Source organism: Acipenser ruthenus, chromosome 13 (genome assembly GCF_902713425.1).
Source record: "Acipenser ruthenus chromosome 13, fAciRut3.2 maternal haplotype, whole genome shotgun sequence".
Taxonomy (NCBI): domain Eukaryota; kingdom Metazoa; phylum Chordata; class Actinopteri; order Acipenseriformes; family Acipenseridae; genus Acipenser; species Acipenser ruthenus.
Window position 1 is genome coordinate 30,566,921 of NC_081201.1, and position 20,551 is coordinate 30,587,471.

At 35.5% G+C, this 20,551-nt stretch overlaps 3 protein-coding genes across 4 annotated transcripts; 2 read left to right on the plus strand and 1 right to left on the minus strand.

The window, feature by feature from the left end:
• The first annotated feature begins 772 nt into the window (after positions 1-772).
• On the plus strand, positions 773-1,189 carry sprn (shadow of prion protein). The gene has a single exon (XM_034926032.1). It carries the CDS (start codon positions 773-775, stop codon positions 1,187-1,189), a length of 417 nt encoding a protein of 138 aa, XP_034781923.1.
• A 1,742-nt stretch (positions 1,190-2,931) lies between these two features.
• LOC117417775 (peroxisomal N(1)-acetyl-spermine/spermidine oxidase-like) lies at positions 2,932-19,742 on the minus strand. Of its 2 annotated transcripts, XM_058985084.1 has the most exons (14): positions 17,039-19,742; positions 14,127-14,613; positions 13,678-13,877; positions 12,804-13,059; positions 12,521-12,633; positions 11,931-12,085; positions 10,888-11,440; positions 8,705-8,742; positions 7,745-7,831; positions 7,393-7,449; positions 6,951-7,085; positions 6,090-6,151; positions 5,217-5,299; positions 2,932-5,139 (listed from the first exon to the last, which is right to left on the minus strand). In XM_058985084.1, exons 1-7 carry the CDS (start codon positions 17,196-17,198, stop codon positions 11,285-11,287), a joined length of 1,527 nt encoding a protein of 508 aa, XP_058841067.1. In that variant the 5' UTR covers positions 17,199-19,742; the 3' UTR covers positions 2,932-5,139; positions 5,217-5,299; positions 6,090-6,151; positions 6,951-7,085; positions 7,393-7,449; positions 7,745-7,831; positions 8,705-8,742; positions 10,888-11,284. The 2 variants fall into 2 exon arrangements, with proteins under 2 accessions (XP_058841067.1, XP_058841066.1); XM_058985083.1 differs by having other exon boundaries at positions 2,932-5,299.
• On the plus strand, positions 15,736-16,450 carry LOC131696875 (putative nuclease HARBI1). Its single transcript, XM_058985086.1, has 3 exons — positions 15,736-15,854; positions 15,950-16,015; positions 16,243-16,450. Exons 1-3 carry the CDS (start codon positions 15,775-15,777, stop codon positions 16,448-16,450), a joined length of 354 nt encoding a protein of 117 aa, XP_058841069.1. The 5' UTR covers positions 15,736-15,774.
• Positions 19,743-20,551: the final 809 nt, after the last annotated feature.

Below are 20,551 nucleotides of genomic sequence, written 5' to 3' on the forward strand. Positions count from 1 at the left end.
CAGCCTGACGTACATAATGGTTTCACAAGTCTCTCTAAACAGTGCCTTGCAAGTTTTCCCCCCGAGATTACTTTTTGGTTTTGGCTGTTTACCATAGAAGGTTAATAGGCTTCTCTGGCAATGGCCTATTTTTAGGAAAACTTACATTCTCTTTGCACCCAGCTCTGTCCATTAAATTGTTATGGTCCAAAAAGCATGCTTTTATAATCATATAGCATAACCCATGTCCTTTTACTTTCCATTATAACATATGGGAGGAATTAACATACAATTATAAGACTGAATTTGAGGCTTACTGTAGAAAACTGTTGCCAGAGGATTGTGGACAATAATGTCCAAAGCCATTCCTTTAATTCACTGCAGTCCAGGAATGACTGGGCCATTTTGTATGATACCAAACAGGTTAAAATTTAGGAGTTGCATTATCAATCCCCCCCCCCCAAAAAAAAAAAAAAAAAAAACAACTAAAGCTTTTCTCAAAACGATTGATTTAAATGATTTTGGCAGCATGAGATATGCAAGCAAAAAGTATAGATATCTTAGTAATATTACATCCTTGCCTCGTCATCAAATTGTTTTACTATTTTCTGCGTTTCATTTATGAATTTACTTATTTTGTTCAATATATTATGTTCCGAGATGGATATTTCTCAGTTGCATTGGCTCGCATACAATAAAATGCAATGCTTCGTGTATCTTTCCTGAAAGTTTATGCTATCTGGTTGTGTTGATTTTTTTTTTTTAAACAATTTAGATACCCAAGTTCTTCAAAATGAACAGAACTACAGCAACCTGCTGGATGGTTATGCTACTGGCGGCTTTCTTCTGTGAAACTGTGATCTCAAAGGGGGGAAGGGGAGGAGCCAGGGGGGCGGCCCGGGGTGCTGCTCGTGGAATGCGATCTCGGGTGAAGGCGACGAGATACAGGTCTTCAGGGTCAACGCTGAGGGTGGCGGCCGCAGCGGCGGGAGGGGCTGCTGCTGGCGTTGCAGCTGGGGGATGGCTGGCATCATCTCGCTACCGTTCGGATGACAGCTCCGAAATGTACGGCAGACCATACGGGAACAGGACGGATGGTGACTACAGTTACAGTGCCAGAACATCCTCCTCGGTCCAACCGAGATGTTCCTTCACCACCATCACATCAGCCCTCTGTCTGATTAGCGTCTTCAAATATGTCAGCGTCTGAAAGTCTTGCATTATTAATGGTCTTATCTCCCTAGTTGAAAAGTATCTTAAGGACTCTTCCTGAAGTTTTTCTAAAACTAGTTGAGCATGTCACTAGACAAGTACACTGATTCCCAGAACAGGCCTGAAAAGAAGATCTACATATTTTGTGTCATTCTGTAGCTAGACACACATTGTTCTGCCAACCTGTCCAAATCCTGCTTCAGACTGGACATTGTGATTTTTGTGCAACCCCCTTTGTCCCACTCTTTACATGCATAAAATATAATCCAAGGACTTTTTTAAATATAAAAGAATCCTAAAGGTATCCAGTATTCTGATGGATCTTTAATGAACCATTATAAACTGGCTTGGGTGAAGAGAGCACTAAGCTTTTGTTTTCTTACCCTACTCAGTTTTTCAGCTGGATAATTGCAGCAAGACACTTCAAGGTGTGCGTTGTTGTGAAATTGTTACACATCTAGTTGATGTAGTGTGGTGATTTCACAACAATGCACACCTTGTTAAAGTGCTGTTAGAGCCTTTCTAAATAATTCTTAAGAATATGTCTGTTGAGCACAGGGAGGTTTTGTACTTGCTAAACAGGGAAGCCTTTATAAAGCACAGATGCTTACAATATACTGCAGATGGTGATGATCAAAGATTTAAATGAAAGGTTGTAAAATTGCTGAAAGGATACACCTGTATTTTTTTTCAAATAACTAACTTTATCTTTAAAGAATCCAATTGGCTCCTTAGAAATGCAATATCTGGAACCCTGAACTCATTTTCCACTAGGGCTGGTTGCAGTTGTTACTTTTCTTTGTCATTTTCTTTTTAAAAGTAGTCTATGAAGCATTCATTTTGAAATTAACCTTTGTATTTCTTTATCATTAAAACAATCTAAAAATATTGTGAAAGTAATAGTGTTTCGATGTAGGATAACATGCTACTTGAAAGTACTTTATATTTAGTTTTAGATTTGCAGTTAATTGCCAGAAGTAGGTGTTGCATGGAACAATTACGTATGCTGGTTGTACTGAAAATATTAGTTTACTACTGTTTAAAATCATCTTTTTAGGGCCATCTACTGCCAACTGTTTAGTAAATGACATATGCACAGGTTAAATATTCAATAGAATCACACATCGTTTTCTATTGTGCATAATACAGTAATGTCAATATGCTGTTAACTGTAGTGATGTATTATGTGCCATACTGCAGCTTATCCAAAACATGGAGATATATTTGCTGTTTCAATCGCATTTTAATGTACCTATAAAGCTGTTATATGTTTCTTTTAAAAATAGCTCCAGACAGCTCTGCATTGCTTAACCTGGTATCTTAACCACTGTACAAACTAAATTAGCCTTGACAAGTATTGCATTACCTTCACTCCCCCATAGAGGCCAGCAGTATCCATGATTAGAGTAAAACACAGAACATTGCCCGTTACATTCCATGTGGTGGTAACAGGAACATTGCAGTTTGCATGCACATGCATACATGATACCTGCACTAGTCACTAGAATATATAATAGCAGACAATTTCTGTTAGAACTACAGGAATTGCCTGTTCCAATCCTTCCAGTGTGCATCAGGAATAGTCAGGTTTCCCTTTCGTATAAGCATACTGCGAACAACAGACGCAAGGTTCCTGCATAAATAAAATGAAAAAGTGAATTACCAAGACTTTCAAATTGCTTTTTTTCTAGATTCTTAATTTAAATTGTGGAACGTGCAATATTCTGCTCCAAATATACATTTCCATTGTACTACCAAAACATGTCCCATAATCAAAAAGTTTACATTTGTGTTTTACTGCAGACCTCAATTTAAATAAGAGTTCAAAATCAAAACAAACACTATATATTATGTGATACTTTGATGAAATTATTTTCTGTCGTTTGTTTGGTGTTAAGTCTTTTTCAGCTGAATGTATGTGCTTTCAGGGTCAAGTTGTGTATAGACTCAATTCCAATTTTGTTACATTTATAAATAAATATATGTATTGTTGTGTAGACAGAAGTTTGCTATTGCATATTACAATATTTTATAGCAGCCAATGCCTAAAAGTTATTGTGTAAGATATATTGTGTATATTAATACAAACAGAGCAACAAACTGGTAAATACAATGAATGTGCCATTTACCATACTTTATGCTTCAGTTGTTGATGTGAGGCAGTGGTGTTGTAGATAAATGGTTATTTTTTATCACATGCTGGAACATTGATCTTTCTCCAGGTCTTTTGTCTATTTTAAATATGTATCTATTTTAAATGATGTGTTTTGATGTTTGTATGTGATTATAGTTTACATATTTGTAAAAAAAATAAAAAAATAAACAAAATCTAAATTTCTTGTATTTTAGGTTTCTTTCTTTTTCTGAAAAAATGTTTGGGCTCTATAGCACTGGTGGCATTAAAGAGATAAATGATTGGATGCATGCAATACCTTGAGTTTCACAGTACAGATTCCTCGTGTTTCGTCAATCAGTCCAAGATGAGAGCATCATGATTAAGATTAACCACGATTTGGATCATTAAAATAGGCCCCAGGGTATGCCAAGCCACCATTTTGTAATCTAAAATTACAAAAGCTATCCTTTCTAAAATTTAGATTATTAATGCATCTCAATACCAGAGTGATGTCATTACAGAAATAATAATAATAATAATAATCCTATACTGGCTGGCACAATCTATCTCTAATAAATATGGCTTAAGAAGGCATTAAAGTTCAGCAGGGGGAAAATAAATCTTTACCAGATAAAATAGGATTAACAGGTTAATCTTGGGATGTAGAGTATGAAACAACTTGTTATTTCTGGAGTAGAATCAAATTCTCTTGTGCATCACAGACTAAATCACACTTAAAATAGCCGTTTAAGATTTTCCAATGAAAGATTTTCCAATGAAAAAGACGATGATTTCTGTGCTTATTTGACGCAAATGGATATTGCACGTAGATGGACTTATCTACTCACGTGACCCCTCTCCAGTCCAAGGTACACGACTGTATTAATAATAGATACACTAAGTTCTAAAGGCTACGTTACTGTATTGTACCATCATGTGAGAGAGAACTTTGAAAATGCAATGCAACAACAGGACATGATATTTAAATAAAATCAGTTTAATTACTACTTTATGCTTTTACATAAAAATAATTCCATTTGCAAGAAACCCGTTATTATACAATGAGTTTTATTAGTTGAGTCTCCAGTTTGTTTCACGTTGTAGACACACCAGCTTATCTTTACCCAAAGAGTTTGGTCAATCAGTCCAACATCACCCTACCTAGTTCTCCTTTCCTGAATACTTGGATGAAATCATAGGCTGCAGCACTATAGTTTGGCACTGTGATAGTGATAACCCGTAAAACAAAGGTATACATCAAGCACTATTACACAGCAATTCAAAGCTCAGAAGCCTCCATTTCAAAAGATTTGCTTTTTTACAGTTGAACTACACAGACAGCTCACTGTTGTGGTGTTTGTATTACATGTTAGACCACTTTTATAAATCTTATACTGCAATTATATTATAAAAAAAGAAAACTACACTCTCAAACCCCCTTTCATTTGCTCTATTCATGAGATTTCATACAGTAGAACTTAAACACAGAGGGAATGGAGGGTGTCCAAGTCTGGAATGTCTAGAACTCTGAAACCTATTTTCAAAGATTTACTGTATGTGTCCTGTATTAATAAAAGCTTGAACCTGAGGAAAAATAAGAGCTATGTTTAACTGGAAAAAAAAGAGAGTCTGACTATTACATAATGTACAGTTTCCCTGTTTGGTGTGCGTTTGGTTGACCAGTCATGTAAAGGATGTTCTGACAGATATTCAATAACTCACCTACTCCAGTGATGGCTTTAACTGAGTTTTTCCCCATTTGAACTGCAATCTTTTTCAAAACATGCTGGATGTCATGACAAGGCTCCCCCAACCCATACTTATCAACATAACTGGAAAGACAGTAAAGTGTTAACATTAATAAAATCAAAACTGAAACTAAAATATAATCTCAGATTTATAGATTTACCTTAATTTGTCATGTCTGTTCAATGTATAAAGAAGGTAAATCTGCTAGGACATCTTCACCAACTAAATGGTCTAATATAGTTCCTGTGTCAAGAAAAATAAAATAAAAATACAAATTCAAATCACACAACAGAAATGATGTAATTAGTTATATAATTGTATACATATTGTATGTGGGTGGAAATCTAGATTTTCACAAACCTGTCCTTTTCAGACTTTACATGTCAAGATACACATTTGGAGATAAAAAATAAGGTTTGATTAACACAGAATATCCTGTAAAATGTATGCACATAACTGATAACATTCATTACGTTTATTCCACAAAAATATCCAAATACAGTAAAATGGTCTGCTGCACAGAATGTTGCTGCCACCTGCTGCTGTACAATCATATTGCAGTTTGGAATACTTTTTAGATTTCAGGTTTTACAACATTTTCAGAGGCTAATTGGATTAGTATTAATTAAAACGTGCAGCATTAAAAATCCTTGAACGCTGTATAAAGGATAATTTTACAGCTACTTCAAAAGACAAGACTAAGGATTTGTAAAAAGGGAATTATATATAATTCACCCCAAAATTGGATGCAGTCTACTACTGTATGCTATTTTACCTCTTGTGTACACTTACAACATAGCGACAACTTCATTCCCATTTCTAAGCTTTCTATCTTGGGAGGAAGAACTCCAGGGGTGTCCAATAAATATATCAGTGGTCTCTCGCAGACCTGGAAATATATAGCTTTAAAAAAAATAAAAAATAAACCTGCAGTACTGGGGACATAACCGAGTAAAACCAGGATGGAAGTGTAATGATGAATACCATTCCGATCTGCGTTACACAGAGTGCTCAGACACCAAACTGCACTTACCTGAATTTTAGACAAGACAGCTTTAGTTATACCAGGTTCCCCTCCAACTTTGGAAGCCTTTCCTTAAAAATAACAAAATAAATTATGAGCATAAACTCTGATAATTGATTACAGTAAATCACATAACTGTGATAAATAATTCCAAAAGGTTACTTACTATACAGCAAAAGACTTTCATATTTTAGTCCTGTGTATGAAGTAGCATGACTAAGTTATGTAATAGAAATGTTACAGAAAATAGAATTGGCTCGACAACATGTACTGGCATTTTGCACTCCTATAACCTTGCTCTCATAACCTTATATACTGTGCCTAAGATAAAGTCAGAACAAGGAAACGCAAGATGCCTACACTGCAACTGCAGCTGTGAAGATAACAGGACGAGCCAGACGTGTCTTTTTGCACATATACCCAAACTACCCATCCTGTTATCCGCTTGCTTAGCTATATGCCACGTATGCATAGTTATAAGTTGTTTTTTCTTATATGCCAATATCTGAATCATCATTGACTAACCCTCTGCCTTGCTGACAGTTTTAAGGTATATAAGAAACTGATCTAACTCTGTATGTTGAAACACTGCTCGATGATTATCTAGCACCCTGTGTGTTTTCAGTTTGCAAACTCAAGAAATAAAGGCCTGTGTGTTTGGAACTCGCAGTCTCTCTTCCTTTTATTAGAATTTCCACGACAGTTACTTTTGGTATATCAAATTATATGTAGAGGTAAATAATGTAATTGTATCTGTTCTTTTAGAAAGCAGTCCCCAAACGTTTTGTCTATATCTATTTCTAAGGCTATCTCATGCACTCTGAATATAGCTAACTTTGTTTCTGAAATACATGAAATTAAAGCAAATACCTTTTTTTAAATGCATTCTTCGTAAGGCATTAACAAAAGAAGATTTCCCAACATTTGGTATACCTATCACCAATAGGCAATACTCCATGTTCTGGACATAGTAAAGAAAAACACTTGTAAACTGCAGCACTATATCTGAAATGATTCACAGTAAAAAAAAAAAAAAAAGTTAGCAAACACACTTATACACTCTTGTTGTGGGTAAATAAATACAAAAGAAACAGTGTGGTAATTTTACTTTAGTTATGAAGTATAAAAAACACAATACATACAAAGGCTATGTATTTTTTGTAAATTCCTAAATGTGTCTTGCCTTCTGATTTAAAACAAACCCCTCACCTTGTGGATGATTAGCATGTTAGTAATTACAAATTGTGACCTGGAAATACAAGAATCTGATACATTTATCATTACAAAACACAGGTCAAACCGAATTACTGACCTCTGTCCTGTGAAACCGGGGGCTGCTTTCAATTTGCTCTGTAACCACTGGAACCACCTCAAAGAAAGAAGAATAAAGGTATTTCATGACTTAGGCCTATTTAAAGCACATTTAGACTGTTTATAATTGATGAAATAATTGTGTTTTTTATTATAATCTAGACATATTACAATATCAAAATGTACTTTATTTATACAAAATATTGTTTTAGATGATATATCCACAACTAACTATATACACTATAACACACTACAAGAAACAATTATTTGACAAAGGTTTTCACTAGAAGTCTCTCAATGGACGTTTCTTTTAGTGTTTCTGTTAATCGGGCACGGTACTTCAATATTCTCACCTTCTTCACATTCTCATCTCTCTGTGTTAAGCAGTCAGCAAAGAGAACATTGCCCACACCTTCACTTTTCAGTTGTTTGAGAACTCTCTAAAATTAAAATAAATATTTAAATTATAATTGTACAAAAACTGAAGAAATTATGTGTGAATGAATTGTCTCTGAATATACAATACTGGTAAACATATAGCGTCCCCCATGTTTTCTTTCTTTGAACAGAAACAGTAGTGTATTTAGTGTTTTAATTGATTAATCATGACTTAAATTGTGCGCTGCCTGTTTAAATACTATTAAAAAAAATAATACTTGCCTGCTTCTCTATTAAATCTGCTAAATCAATTTTGTTCAGCACCAGTAAATGTGGCGTAATGTCTAAACTTTCCTGAAAGAGAGGATTATGGCCAGAGAACGGAATGTGATCTAGTTAAAGAAACACCAAGACGAACTGAAAGCATAGCCATGTCTCAACTAGAAAAAATGTCCATACATTTTTATATGTATACAATTTTATATTTGCTGTACTTGCCCTTATTTCTATGTACTGTACATTATTGGTATTGCATTTTACCCAGTAAAAGCACAGTTTCTTCAAGATCATATAAAAAAAAAGGATATTCTGGCATTATGAACTTCTTTTATACAGTCCACGCTTTTCAGACTCGCCTTCATCTGTCGGAGTCCTAGTTAGTAACAAAGTAAAAAAAAAAAAAACATTTTAAGACAACGTACAGCCCTGCGGGATTTTACATGAGGATTGTATTTTTATGTATTATTTTTTTAGAACTGGAGAAATGGATATGCAGTACAACGCAAGCAAGACGATGCTGTAATATATCATGTTATAAAATCAATCGCTACGTGTATCCAGAAGTTACAGGTGCAGCAAATAACCCCATCATTGTGTTGTTGTACGATTATTAGTACATTTTGCCTGGATTTAAACATTTAAAAAATGATTCCTACCTTTTGCCATATGACCAGGGAACCAGTTAGCTGTTTCTCTATTACCAAAATCAAAAAAAAAAAAAAACGGTCGGAATTTTGCAGCATTACACAGCGTTTGGTGTATTCTCATTTTTAACTTTTAAACATGTACTTATGTTTACGACCTGTCTTGTCCCACATGTACAGTGTGTAACTTTTATTACGTTCCGGCTGTTTTTTTAATCTGCAGAAGAGCAATTCCTGTTACAAAAGCTACCGGCACTGTAATTAGTGGCACAACCACAGCAAACGATTACTTAATTATACAATCATTACGTATGTAGCAGGTGGGACATTACGACTGTGGGGAGGTGGCCTAGCCTTAACTGGATTATTGATTAATTAGCACTGATTGCTTTTACCTATAAAACGCCAGATATGTCTGTATTCAGGAAAGGCTGTTATATATATATACATTTACTAAGCAATTCTCGTTGAGAATACCCGTACCAAAGGTTGTTTTACTGTGGTTGTGAGAACTCTTTTCCTCCGACTGCACTATTAATCGGGATAAACTGCTACTAACCGAGTTTGTGTGCACGTTATCATTATTGTGGTTTGTTTTGGTTTGAGTTGTGCTGTGTTTTATTTTACACGTTCACTTTGTTTCTGCTGTGTGTTTGTTCTGTTTTGATGTTTACCTGATCGGCGCATGGTCGGAGGGAGTTTCTAATAGCGCAACAGTTTACATTCTAGACACATTTGAGCATAAACCTACCTTTTGTTAGCTAGTAAATAAGATTCTGTCTGATCCCTCATTCAATTCGTATTTCACTCGATAATAAACGCTGTTTTTAACGGCACTGCTGTCTCTGTTATCTTTCATTCATTTGAAGGGGATCTGAAGGTTTTCATTATCTTTTCAACCTCTAGCCAGAGGTTACACGTACTGCAGTTTTTAATGTTTTATTTGTTTTTCTTTTATAGTCTTTGAGCTTTGAACATATCTGCTTTTACAATTTTAGTGGTCGTATTTTGCTTAGCATGACAAAGATGAGACAATTTTACAATCCCTTTTGATTACCTCCAGTTTTGTGTTTTTAATATATGTTTTTATTCAATACGATGTACATGTGATGTTCATATTTATGATTATGTAGCATCATCTAAAAGAATAAAAACTCAAACCATGCATGTGCTATTCCAGAGTTGGAAAATACCATACTGTTACAAGTCCCTGTTCTCGGTATATGCTGTATAACACTTAGGTCTCAAAAGTGAAAAACAGGCTCTAATCCTAAACACTATAAATGTATTAAAATTGTATATTTCACTGACCAGAGTCCCTGTCAGCAGCAAGCTATACATGCTAATATAAACCGCTGGTTATAGGTGGTATAAATGTGCTTGTATGGAGGGGCAGGCTCCTCACAATTTTGTATAATTTAAATATTTGTTTACAGTAGATGACCAAAAGCATCTTGTCTCCCATGTAGGATGACCATGTGGTTCATGGAGTATTAATTCTGCATTCAGGAACTTTGGATTGCTGTTTCACTGGACTACAAGTACCAGCATGCATTGCAACGTGCTTAAAAAAAAACTAAAACAAAAAACACACACCTTAGTTTACTCCCTGCTCTGTAGTACATAATGCGCATGTATTACACTTGAGGTATCTGACCAAAACATATTCCATATTTTGGAGCCTAATACAATTAACAACCAACAATGTAAACAAACTTGTTTGTTGTCTCGTACATTTTTATGCAAACCTAATTCAGTGATGTTTATTTTTTTTTTTTCACATTTACCTTGATGAATACAACAGTAGATTTGAAACAGTTGTTAGGATTCTCTGTAATGTTGGTTCTGTTTCAGTAAGATGCATTTGAGGAACAGCAATCGGTTTATTTATATTGAATGAAGGTGGTAAATCACAAAGAGCACAGATCAGGTGTACATACATAATCATGTTGCTTAAACTGTGCACTTCCCTCCCATCTTTTCAAACTCCGCCAAACAACATTGCCTACTGGCATCACCTGCTAAGAGGTTCGATTGGAGCAGGTGTTGTATATTTCACCCAATGCCACGGTCAAATCTGTAAGTCTTTGAATTGGCTGAAGGGGGACACGCTAAAAGCCGTAATGGAAACCACCCTGCAAATTACTGAAGCGTATCACCCTGTCTTTGGTGTAAATAAGATTTTGGACACTTACCACAATCTTTTGAACAAAATTATAGATGGTGTTTTTCTTTATTGTATAGCATTTGTGAATTACTAAGGATAGCCTGTTAAAAGAACAATTTATGAAAGCATATTTAAACATTTGTGATGCTAATAGATGGAGATTTTTTTTTTTTTCTTTTTTTGCTTGTAAAAATAAAAATCATATTTATTGGTATGTAAGTTTCATAAAATTATATTTTTAAATCAAACTTTAAACCAATTTGGATTATAAAGCATACTTTTGAGCATGTTGTGATTTACGATTTGTGACAATATACAAAAAATATATATATTTTCAGGCTTAAGGCACTGAAAAGCATACTACATGTCTCATTCTTCATTCTCTCCCTCTGCAAATAATTAATCAGATAGGGAAAGTAGAGTGTTCACAGCTTTGAACTGAAGTTCTGAGATATTAGAGGACTTTGAGTGTAATGAGTGATCAGTCTGTCTGCTTCTCTCCAGCCAGACAGCAAGGCACCATGGGTAGTTGAATAAAATGACTGATGCGTGGCTTCTCCAGCAAACAGAACCTGTAAAGGCTAAAGGGAGACAGATTTATTGTAAAAGGTTTCAGTGTTACATTTTTTTTTTTAAATCAGTCACCTTTTTCACAGGTCAAGAGGTCTAACTTGAATTTAGAAGTCAAACTTGAATTTACAAGGGGGTGCCACCTACTGTTGCTGCATTTTTTATGAATTGGATAGACGGCAGACTAAGGGTACTGTGGTATTGGTACCATAAAACATCCACTAGAAATGCAAGTTGCTCCGATCTACAAGGGATATTCAATGTGCAGTTAAAATCTGAGCAAAAAGAGTGTGTACATACAGATGGACATGTTCTACATCTGCCCAGATTCTGATACTCAAAATCTATGATATAAAGAATTTCATAACTAAGTGGTTCTCTCTTTATAAGTAAAAATGTAATTCTGAAATATGTACTGGTTACTCATCTAGATATTCATACACCGTCTTCCAAACAGAAATGTGCTCTTGCCCTGTTCAAGGAAAAAAAGAAACCCAGTACCTTTGTATCTGTTTCTTGCAAAGGAAGCGGCTGTACAATGTTTTCTATGTCACTTCCTGAGCACCCTACTGCCACATAGCTGTAAGAACCTTTAGTGTATGGGTCGCTGTGCCATTTCGATTGAAGAATCCTCTTTGGAGTAATTGATGGATTTCCTAAACAGTGGATACATAAAAAATGCTCTATTAGTGGACATCTTAATGGAAGTATTTAATACTTTACATGCTTCTTGGTACTCTATAATCTATTCACCACAGTATTCCCTTATTTCTCTATGTGACTTATACATCTTTTTTTTTTTAGGACAGTTAAATAATGAAGGGCTGTTGGCCTAATCATGAATAAATTTAATTTCCAAAGTACTGAATCATGAAATACCACGGAAGCACAGATAATGAACAATGAATTAACCACCTAGCAAATCCATGAATGAGGTTATGCCTAAAATCATTCTATTGCTCGATTAACAGATGTACTGTAGCTAAACAGACTTAAGGTGGAAAGCTATTCATCTCAATAAAGCCAATGTATTGGTCAAACTTTAAAATAATAATTCAAGGACCAATGCAAAAAGAAATGAATCAAGTTACCTGTAAATTTGCGAATGACCTCCGTCATGGAGTTTTTAACTTCTGTATCGGAAAGGGTCTCCATGTATTCAGATTCATGGCCTGCAATCCAGCCACAGAGAACATGACCATATCTAAATGAGGACAATAAATAAATAAATATTATAATGCTAAGTGTTAATACTAAGATATCTCACAAATAACAGGAACATTTTGACCAACCAAACAAATGTCAGTAATTTGCATGTTTCTGATTAATACAGTCTGTGCCAGAGTGCTTTCCTGTGCCTTTCTACATACTTGCCTTTCAGGTGGATGAAGGACTGTGAAACCAAAGATTTTCTTCATCCAGACCTGATTAACATCAGGCTTCACATCAGCTAGGAGAGTCTCATCCTCCCAAATCAGATTAATCACCTCACAGTCGGGCTCCCAGAAGGGCTCCTCGAACTCCAGAAATATTTTATTATTTGCCCCAAAGCCCATCCTTTGAATAGAGTGCACTTTACTAAGAGGTAGAGGAGGATTTATAAGTGTCTCATAGTGCTCTTTGAGATAACCTAAAAAGATGAACAAGGTTTTTTGATTTTTTTTTTTTTTTTTTTTTTTTTTTTTTAATTAAAACAGGACAGCATATTATTAAGCCTGTCAGTCAGTTTAGATGCTAATTTAACTAACAGAAAGGATCCCACTTAGACAAAACACCTTTCTAATAGTAAAACAGCTGCTGTCTTGGATGCATTGCAAGACATTTAGTTTACAACTTTAATCGGGAGGATGGACAAATCCCCACACAATTATCACTTCATCTAATTGAATCATATCATCTAATGAACCCAAAATGAAGAATTACAGCCACTATAAATAACCTGTTTACTCTCCCTTCCTTTTGCATTCGTTCTTTCGCAACCCACCACCCGCTCCCATCTCCTACTTTCAAATCTGTATTCAAGTATAGTTCTATGGGGGTCTCCCGCTTTGTCCAACAACCAGGTAGGGGATCTTCAATCCAAGTAGGTGTTATGCCAAATTATTTGTTCATGTTCATTGCTACGCATACCTCGTCAATAAAGTCATTGCTTTGTTATTATACCTCATCATTAAGGTTTGTTTATCGTTGTGGGGTTTGTCCTGAACTATGGAAGTCATATTTAATGTAAGAGTCCTAAATCTCTTACCTAATGGAACAGTGACAATGACATGGTTTGCTGGGACAGTTTCTCCATTTTCACATTCCACCATCACAGGGAATGTCTGCTCTGGAGAGTTTGCACCTCTGAATGACCAGTTCCAGTGGACACATTTAACTGGGTTGTTGTACGACACAATGCCTTCTGGTAATCCTTTCATCATGGCATCTATAAGACCTTCATAGCCCCTGGAAGAAAAGGATATGCCTAAAAAATAGGTACTTTAGTGCCAAAGGGATAAGACACAAACCAGAACGTTTGCCTACATGGCTTTCTTATAAGTGTCACCTTCTTTTATTAAGTGTTGGAAGTTATGGAACAGATGTTTTAGCCCTCTGCTTAAATGATTAATTAAACAAATTAAAAATGAGTTTGGAAGCTTTGGGAATTAAACCAACTGGTCCCACTAAAAAAGGAGATTTTAGTATGGTACTTACCCAGGAAAAGTGCAATCCAGGCCAGGCAGTGTTTTGTAACCCCCAAAAGCTCCAAGTCCTACCAGATCCATACTATGAGTTCCACTGAAGCAGCACTCCAATTTCAGCATCATGGTCAGCAAGGCCAGTTTCAGTTTTTTGGTTTCTGCATCATCTTTCCATTCTACAGCATGCTTCGCAATTTCCTTCTTTAGAAACTCCCCAACACTGGGGTAAGGCTCCTTTTCAGTTAGGATAAACTCTTTACTTTTTCCCAAAAGAGTCAAGAAAAGTTGACTCACAGACTTGGTTAATTCTGGTGTGAGTTTATTCCCAGAACTAGAGTAAAAAGATTGGAAAGAGGGGTGACCCTCTACATCAAGAGCCTGGTTTTCCTCAGACATGGCTTGGGAGTCCAGCAGCCCGTGCTCACAGGCCAGCTGAAACACAGGGTTTGCTTTTGATGGACCATGGATCCAATTGGCTCCAATCTCCACAATCACATTTCCTAATGAATAAATAAATTAACAATAGTAACAAAAAAATAAAAAAATCACACCCAATTGCAATAAAAGGAGATTCCTGATTAATAGGTTACGCGGTATCAATCCCATGTGACAACCTACACTATTAATAGTGCTTAAATCGGTGTAGACAACACAGGCAGAAATGACTCTGTAATCAGTTTTAAAAATCAAAGCCTTGTTAACTTGAAGTGCTCCGTCACACATAGATAGTCATGTTAGTCTTTTTCTAGTTCAATAGACTTTCTAAGAGCCAGATCCCTGAGGTTAGGCTGTGCTATGATATTTTAAATTTAATTGAAACTTTAAAACCGCAGCTGCAAAGAAGCACTCCCCGTAGTTACACACGGTAACAAACACCCTTCGTTTTTTGCTAAAGGTGATTTTCAGTCAGAGCTGGCTGATCTTTCCAAAACATCGCAACCATCGCTATCGAGAAATTTAACATAAGCAGCCACTGCGATTGCCAGCCTTTCTGCACATTATATAAAATTTCCATCTCATGCGGAAGTTCAAAATATTAAGCAGAAATTTCTAGCTGACAGCGGTATGCCGGGTGTGATTGGTCTGTTTTTTCCAATCAAAGCGCCACCTGGTGGAGATGAACCAGCCTAGGTGTGCCGTAAAGGGTACCATGCCATAAACGTCCAAACCATTGGGGACAATAACCTTTTAATTCGCCACTTAGTAGCGAAATGGCCAGGTTCAGCACACGACTCCTTCATATTTAACACAAGGCAAGTACTACACATACATGATAAATATGCCTATATACAACTTTAAGTAGTGTAATCTTATTCAAGGTATGCATTATATAAAAGAAACATGGTAAATGATTGTAAAACTTGGTACCGGTATTATAAAATGTTAATTTATCCAATAATGAAAAAAAGAAATAATAAGGCAGTATAGCCTACACATAAAATAAAGTTATGTATCCTGTTGTATTCATTTAGATTTTAAACATATTTAGGGCAGCGAAGCCGAAATTAGAAATATTTCAATTGGTCTACGTTTTCTTGTTTACATAGGGTACCACCCATTATAACCATTAAAACGATAAAACAATAGATTTCTTACAATATTCTATACACCGTGATGTAAACCTCTATTTTGAGGAAGGCAGAGGACCAAATGGCTGGATTATGGGAGATTCTGGGTACCCTCTGAAACCCTTTCTAATAATGACACCAATCGAGAATGAACTAACACCAGCTGAAAGACGGTACCGTAAAACAGTAATGACCATGGGATAGAGTATTCTTGTGAGAGACACATTTTAAAATGATTATTGTATAATTTATTGTATTGTATCATCAGGTACAACAGAGCACACAAAAAATGTAGAGCTAAACAAGATCGACTTTATGGCGTATGGAAAAGCAGGTACAAACATTTACAATATAGCTTTTACTATAAAGATTAACGTGTTTATACAAGTTACTTAAAACCACGTGGTACCACAGGTTTTAATAATATATTCCAATAGTTTAATTTATTATTATTATTATTATTATTATTATTATTATTATTATTATTATTATTATTATTATCATCTTAAGGGTTTTAAAATATATGAACCTTGATCATTTGTCTGTTTATTTCAATTTGAGGTGGAGGTGTCATGATGTGAGTGGAGGTTACATGCAGTACAGACCTGAGAAGGTTGTCCTCTTCATTAAAGCGACGGCTGTTCTACACAACATGTGCAGGATGGCAACATTACCTGACCCTGACGTTTCTATTCTGGCTGACCGAGATCACGTAGAGCCCTTTCAAGGACAACTTCCTACTGCTGGCCCAATACTCTTAGTACTTTAATTGAAACATTTTTTTATTGTTTACATTGTATAGGCATACTGTACACTGATGTACACGTAGATACACACGAATGTAGATGTATGATAGAAAAGGATGTTGTAACATTGTGAGCAAGTTCCAATATTTCTCTTTCCAACTTCAGTATGTCTGTTGGACACTGGCACCAGCAATTTCATCTCTAAGATAAGATTAGTAATTAAACCTGTTCCTTTACGGTTAGAAAATAGTATAGTGTAAAATAAAAGCAGATGGAAAACGTTTTTATTTCGTACTGTTTCATACAAGCTAACATTCTGACAATTAAATATATAATTAAATATTGAGCACTTGATTTGTTATGTTTGGTGTTTATTAATAAGGGTTAAATTAACGTGAGTCATCTTCTCTCTTCCTCTGCCAACCACTGCTCCGTGTACGTTATCGTATACAATATCAAAATACAACCCTACAATTTTCATTTGAGCAATTTTACATTTCAAACGTAGCCATTTTAATTAAAAATAGTTATTTAGCCGTAAATATAACAATAATTAAATTTGATTAGCACTTTCTAGTCCTCGGGTTTTCAGACGAAAAAAAAAAACTCACCGAATGTAGTCGTTTTAATCCTTCCACCACTTCTTCCGGTAGCTTCGATTATTTTAATGTTTTTAAAACCCTCTTTGGTGAGTTTTAGGGCAGCTCCTATACCTGACATACCACATCCAATTATCACAATATGCGAATCTATACCCTGGAGTTTATCCATGATGAGAGACTCGGGTGCTTCTTTTCTGATCTGCAGTTTTGTAGTTACCTAGTAGTTTCCCGCAAGAAAAAAGAATGATCTTCACATTGTGACAGATAAGCAGGGGTCGTAGGTTTCCGCAATACATGAAGTATTTATTGGTACACTTCAGATTCGAAGGAAGTTACAAGCTCACCAGTGCCATCAATCAGCACACGTATTATTTTACTTTAAACATTACAAATACGTCTGTGTATTAATAATAAAGACTAAAAAATAGTATCTATATTAGTTTATCTCGAGTTAGTCATTGTCACTGTAATGTATTCACTCAGAAGCCAGGGTAAATAACAAATGTGTTTATTAAACTTGAACAGGCAACATGCAGACAGCCATTTTAAATTCTCCTGTTGTTTACTGTTTGGGGGACCGTCTAACAATTACAAACCACTTAGGGACCACATTTTACAAACAATATTGGAGCAGTATAATACCTTAACGCTAAGTATACCACAGTCACCTGGATGGCTATTGCCAAACTCATTGACCCGATCTTTAGGGGTGATTTTTTTTTTTTTTTTTTTTTTTTTTAAATCATTTTCGTCATCGTTAAACAGCTTTTTGAGTAGTAAAAACGCACTGAAGTAAACTGCAGCTACGTTTTAACATAAATGTGACGTGTGTCTGAAGCAGTTTTATTGAACAAGTATGTTTACTAAATTTAAAGCAAAATTGCCTGTGTTTGATTATATATGATAAGTGAGGAGGAGGCTGTGGTCCAGAGGTTAAAGGAAAGGGCTTGTAACCAGGAGGTCCCCGGTTCAAATCCCACCTCAGCCACCGACTCATTGTGTGACCTGGCCTGAGCAAGTCACTGACTTAACCTCCTTGTGCTCCGTCTTTCGGGTGAGACGTAATTGTAAGTGACTCTGCAGCTGATGCATACAGTTCACACACCGTCTCTGTAAGTCAACTTGGATAAAGGCGTCTGCTAAATAAACAAATAATAATACAATAATAATAAGTGTATTGATTTGGTTATAAACAACCAAAAAAAGCCTTGCATGATTTTTGCAAATGTAAAACTAGAAGTTCTCCGACAGCACAGAAAATACGTATTTTTCAGCGTCATTGCACAGCAAACGGATTCCTAGGATCACATTTGCATAGAGGGCCATATTCACAAAACATTTACTACTGGGAGTAGTTTTTGTAAAATTAAACACAAACTGCTCACTAAGGGGCATGTATTGGTAGGAGCGCTTAACAATGTATTTGATGCCAACATCAACATTTGGTTTTCTTTACAGAAAGGTGGTAAATTCATTTTGAATATGGCAAGGATTGTGGTGTAAAACAGGAACCTAACTGTTTTTACTGTATATTCGGCAAAATGCTTTCCATAGATCTAATTTGACATCATTTTATATAACATTTTCAGTAATCTTTCCATGTGGAAAGTCCTAAACTACCTTAAGTATGATGAACATAAATATGCTTGTTAGCCTACAATGTGTTAAAATTCCTTTGAACACGTGTGTAGATTGAAGGCCAGATACTTCATTTCAACCGAAGCATCTGTAGCAGTTCATCATTACTGACTGCGGGTGAAGGTTGTGTGGGTTTGCGTGCGTGTGTGTGTGTGTGCGCATCATCCTGTCCATCCCACATTGAACATATGCCAAACAGGATTTAGGTCCAAGGACTTTAATTCCCCCTTCAGTGACTGTTGTATACATCTGGCTTTACTGAGTGTCACAGTGCTGTAACCCACACCTCAGACCAGAACAGCATGTGTGGTCCCCTCAATGTCATTTTATAATCCTACTCAGTGCTGCTATACCTGTCTAGAGCCATCAGGATCATTCTGTGATCATCTTAATTCTTTCAACATTCATGTTACAGACTTAATTAGATTAATAACTTAAGTTAATCTGCCATCTACAGAAACTGTACATGAGCATACCTGACCCCAGTTTACGTCTTTTTGAGAGGATATATTTCATACATTTCTATGCAGGTCTGCAGTATTTACTGTAATCGATATATACAATTCCAATAGCCAAGAGCGAGCGAGTTTAGTGAAATGTAAAATCTTGAGAAGGGCTTGAAATGGAATATAAAACATGCCAACCCATTTCAAGAAGGGACCATGAGTGCACCATCTTTAAAGCAGCCTAGTCAATGGGAAAATATCTTCCAATATTTGACCTTAAGGATGAAATGCATTGGCACCACACACAAACATATTTTTTAAAACTGAAAGACTTGTAAAATCTATGTATGTTAATAATACAACAGATTTGGTGATGTAATGATGCAACATGTGAGTAAGTATCCTTCTTTTTCAACACTTGATTTCAAAATTTTATGCATCACTTACCCTTTCCCTTTCCCATACAAACATAAAGGCGTACTAGCATTTGTGAACACATTTCCCTTCAAGGCCAATTCATTTTAGCATGCATTACAGTTTGATGAAGAAACACAACAAAACAGTCAGCAATATCTGTATAGATGTATATAAAGATAGAGATTGTTACATTTTTCTTAGAAATAATTTTGAGTACGAGGAATGTTACAAAATGTAGGTGCATAGAAATATGGAGGCTTTATTAAAGTATACTGTTAAAAAGATGTACACTGGTATTTAGTCAAAAATATGTATGCAATATATTCATTTAGAATACAAGTAAAAGCAATGTTTATAAAAATCTTTATTAAACCCTATAAGGTACTCAAAAAGAGTGGCATTCCCTATGTTTTGGACAGGTGCTCAGTTAATCAAACATATCTCTATATATCTTAACGTTTTTTTAAATATGTCTGCTTTAATAGTACAATAATTTAAACCAATTAAGATTTAAATCACACAAAGCAAAGTTCTTATTAGATAGAAACACCTGTGTGTGTGGTCCAGTGGTTAAAGAAACGGACTTGCAACCAGAAGGTCCCCGGTTCAAATCCCACCTCAGCCATTGACTCATTGTGTGACCCTGAGCAAGTCACTTAACCTCCTTGTGCTCCGTCTTTCAGGTGAGACATAGTTGTAAGTGACTCTGCACCTGATGCATAGTTCACACACCCTAGTCTCTGTAAGTCGCCTTGGATAAAGGCGTCTGCTAAATAAACAAATAATAATAAAATAACAAATATGAACGCGTAACCCTAGGAGACAGTTTCCTGACCTCATTCCTCAAAGACCTGTAACAGTCCTGTTTTTTGTTCAGTCGTTTCTTTTTTCCAAAGTTTGTATTGTAGTCTAGTGTATATATATCAATAAATGTTTTTTCTAGTTATTACATTCTGTATTTGTATGTGCACTGGAAAGCAATGCAAATGTAAAACATAATTTTATATTTATATCCCTGGTT

Coding starts and splice junctions, on each gene's coding strand:
- sprn (XM_034926032.1), top strand. CDS start 773: ATGAACAGAACTACAGCAACCTGCTGGATGGTTATGCTACTGGCGGCT.
- LOC131696875 (XM_058985086.1), top strand. CDS start 15,775: ATGGGAGATTCTGGGTACCCTCTGAAACCCTTTCTAATAATGACACCA. Junction 15,855..15,949: donor CTAACACCAGCTGAAAGACG/GTACCGTAAAAC, acceptor TTGTATCATCAG/GTACAACAGAGCACACAAAA. Junction 16,016..16,242: donor TATGGCGTATGGAAAAGCAG/GTACAAACATTT, acceptor TTTCAATTTGAG/GTGGAGGTGTCATGATGTGA.
- LOC117417775 (XM_058985084.1), bottom strand. CDS start 17,198: ATGGATAAACTCCAGGGTATAGATTCGCATATTGTGATAATTGGATGT. Junction 13,060..13,677: donor CATTGTCACTGTTCCATTAG/GTAAGAGATTTA, acceptor TCATCTTTTTAG/GTTATCTCAAAGAGCACTAT. Junction 12,086..12,520: donor GGTCATTCGCAAATTTACAG/GTAACTTGATTC, acceptor TCCACTGTTTAG/GAAATCCATCAATTACTCCA.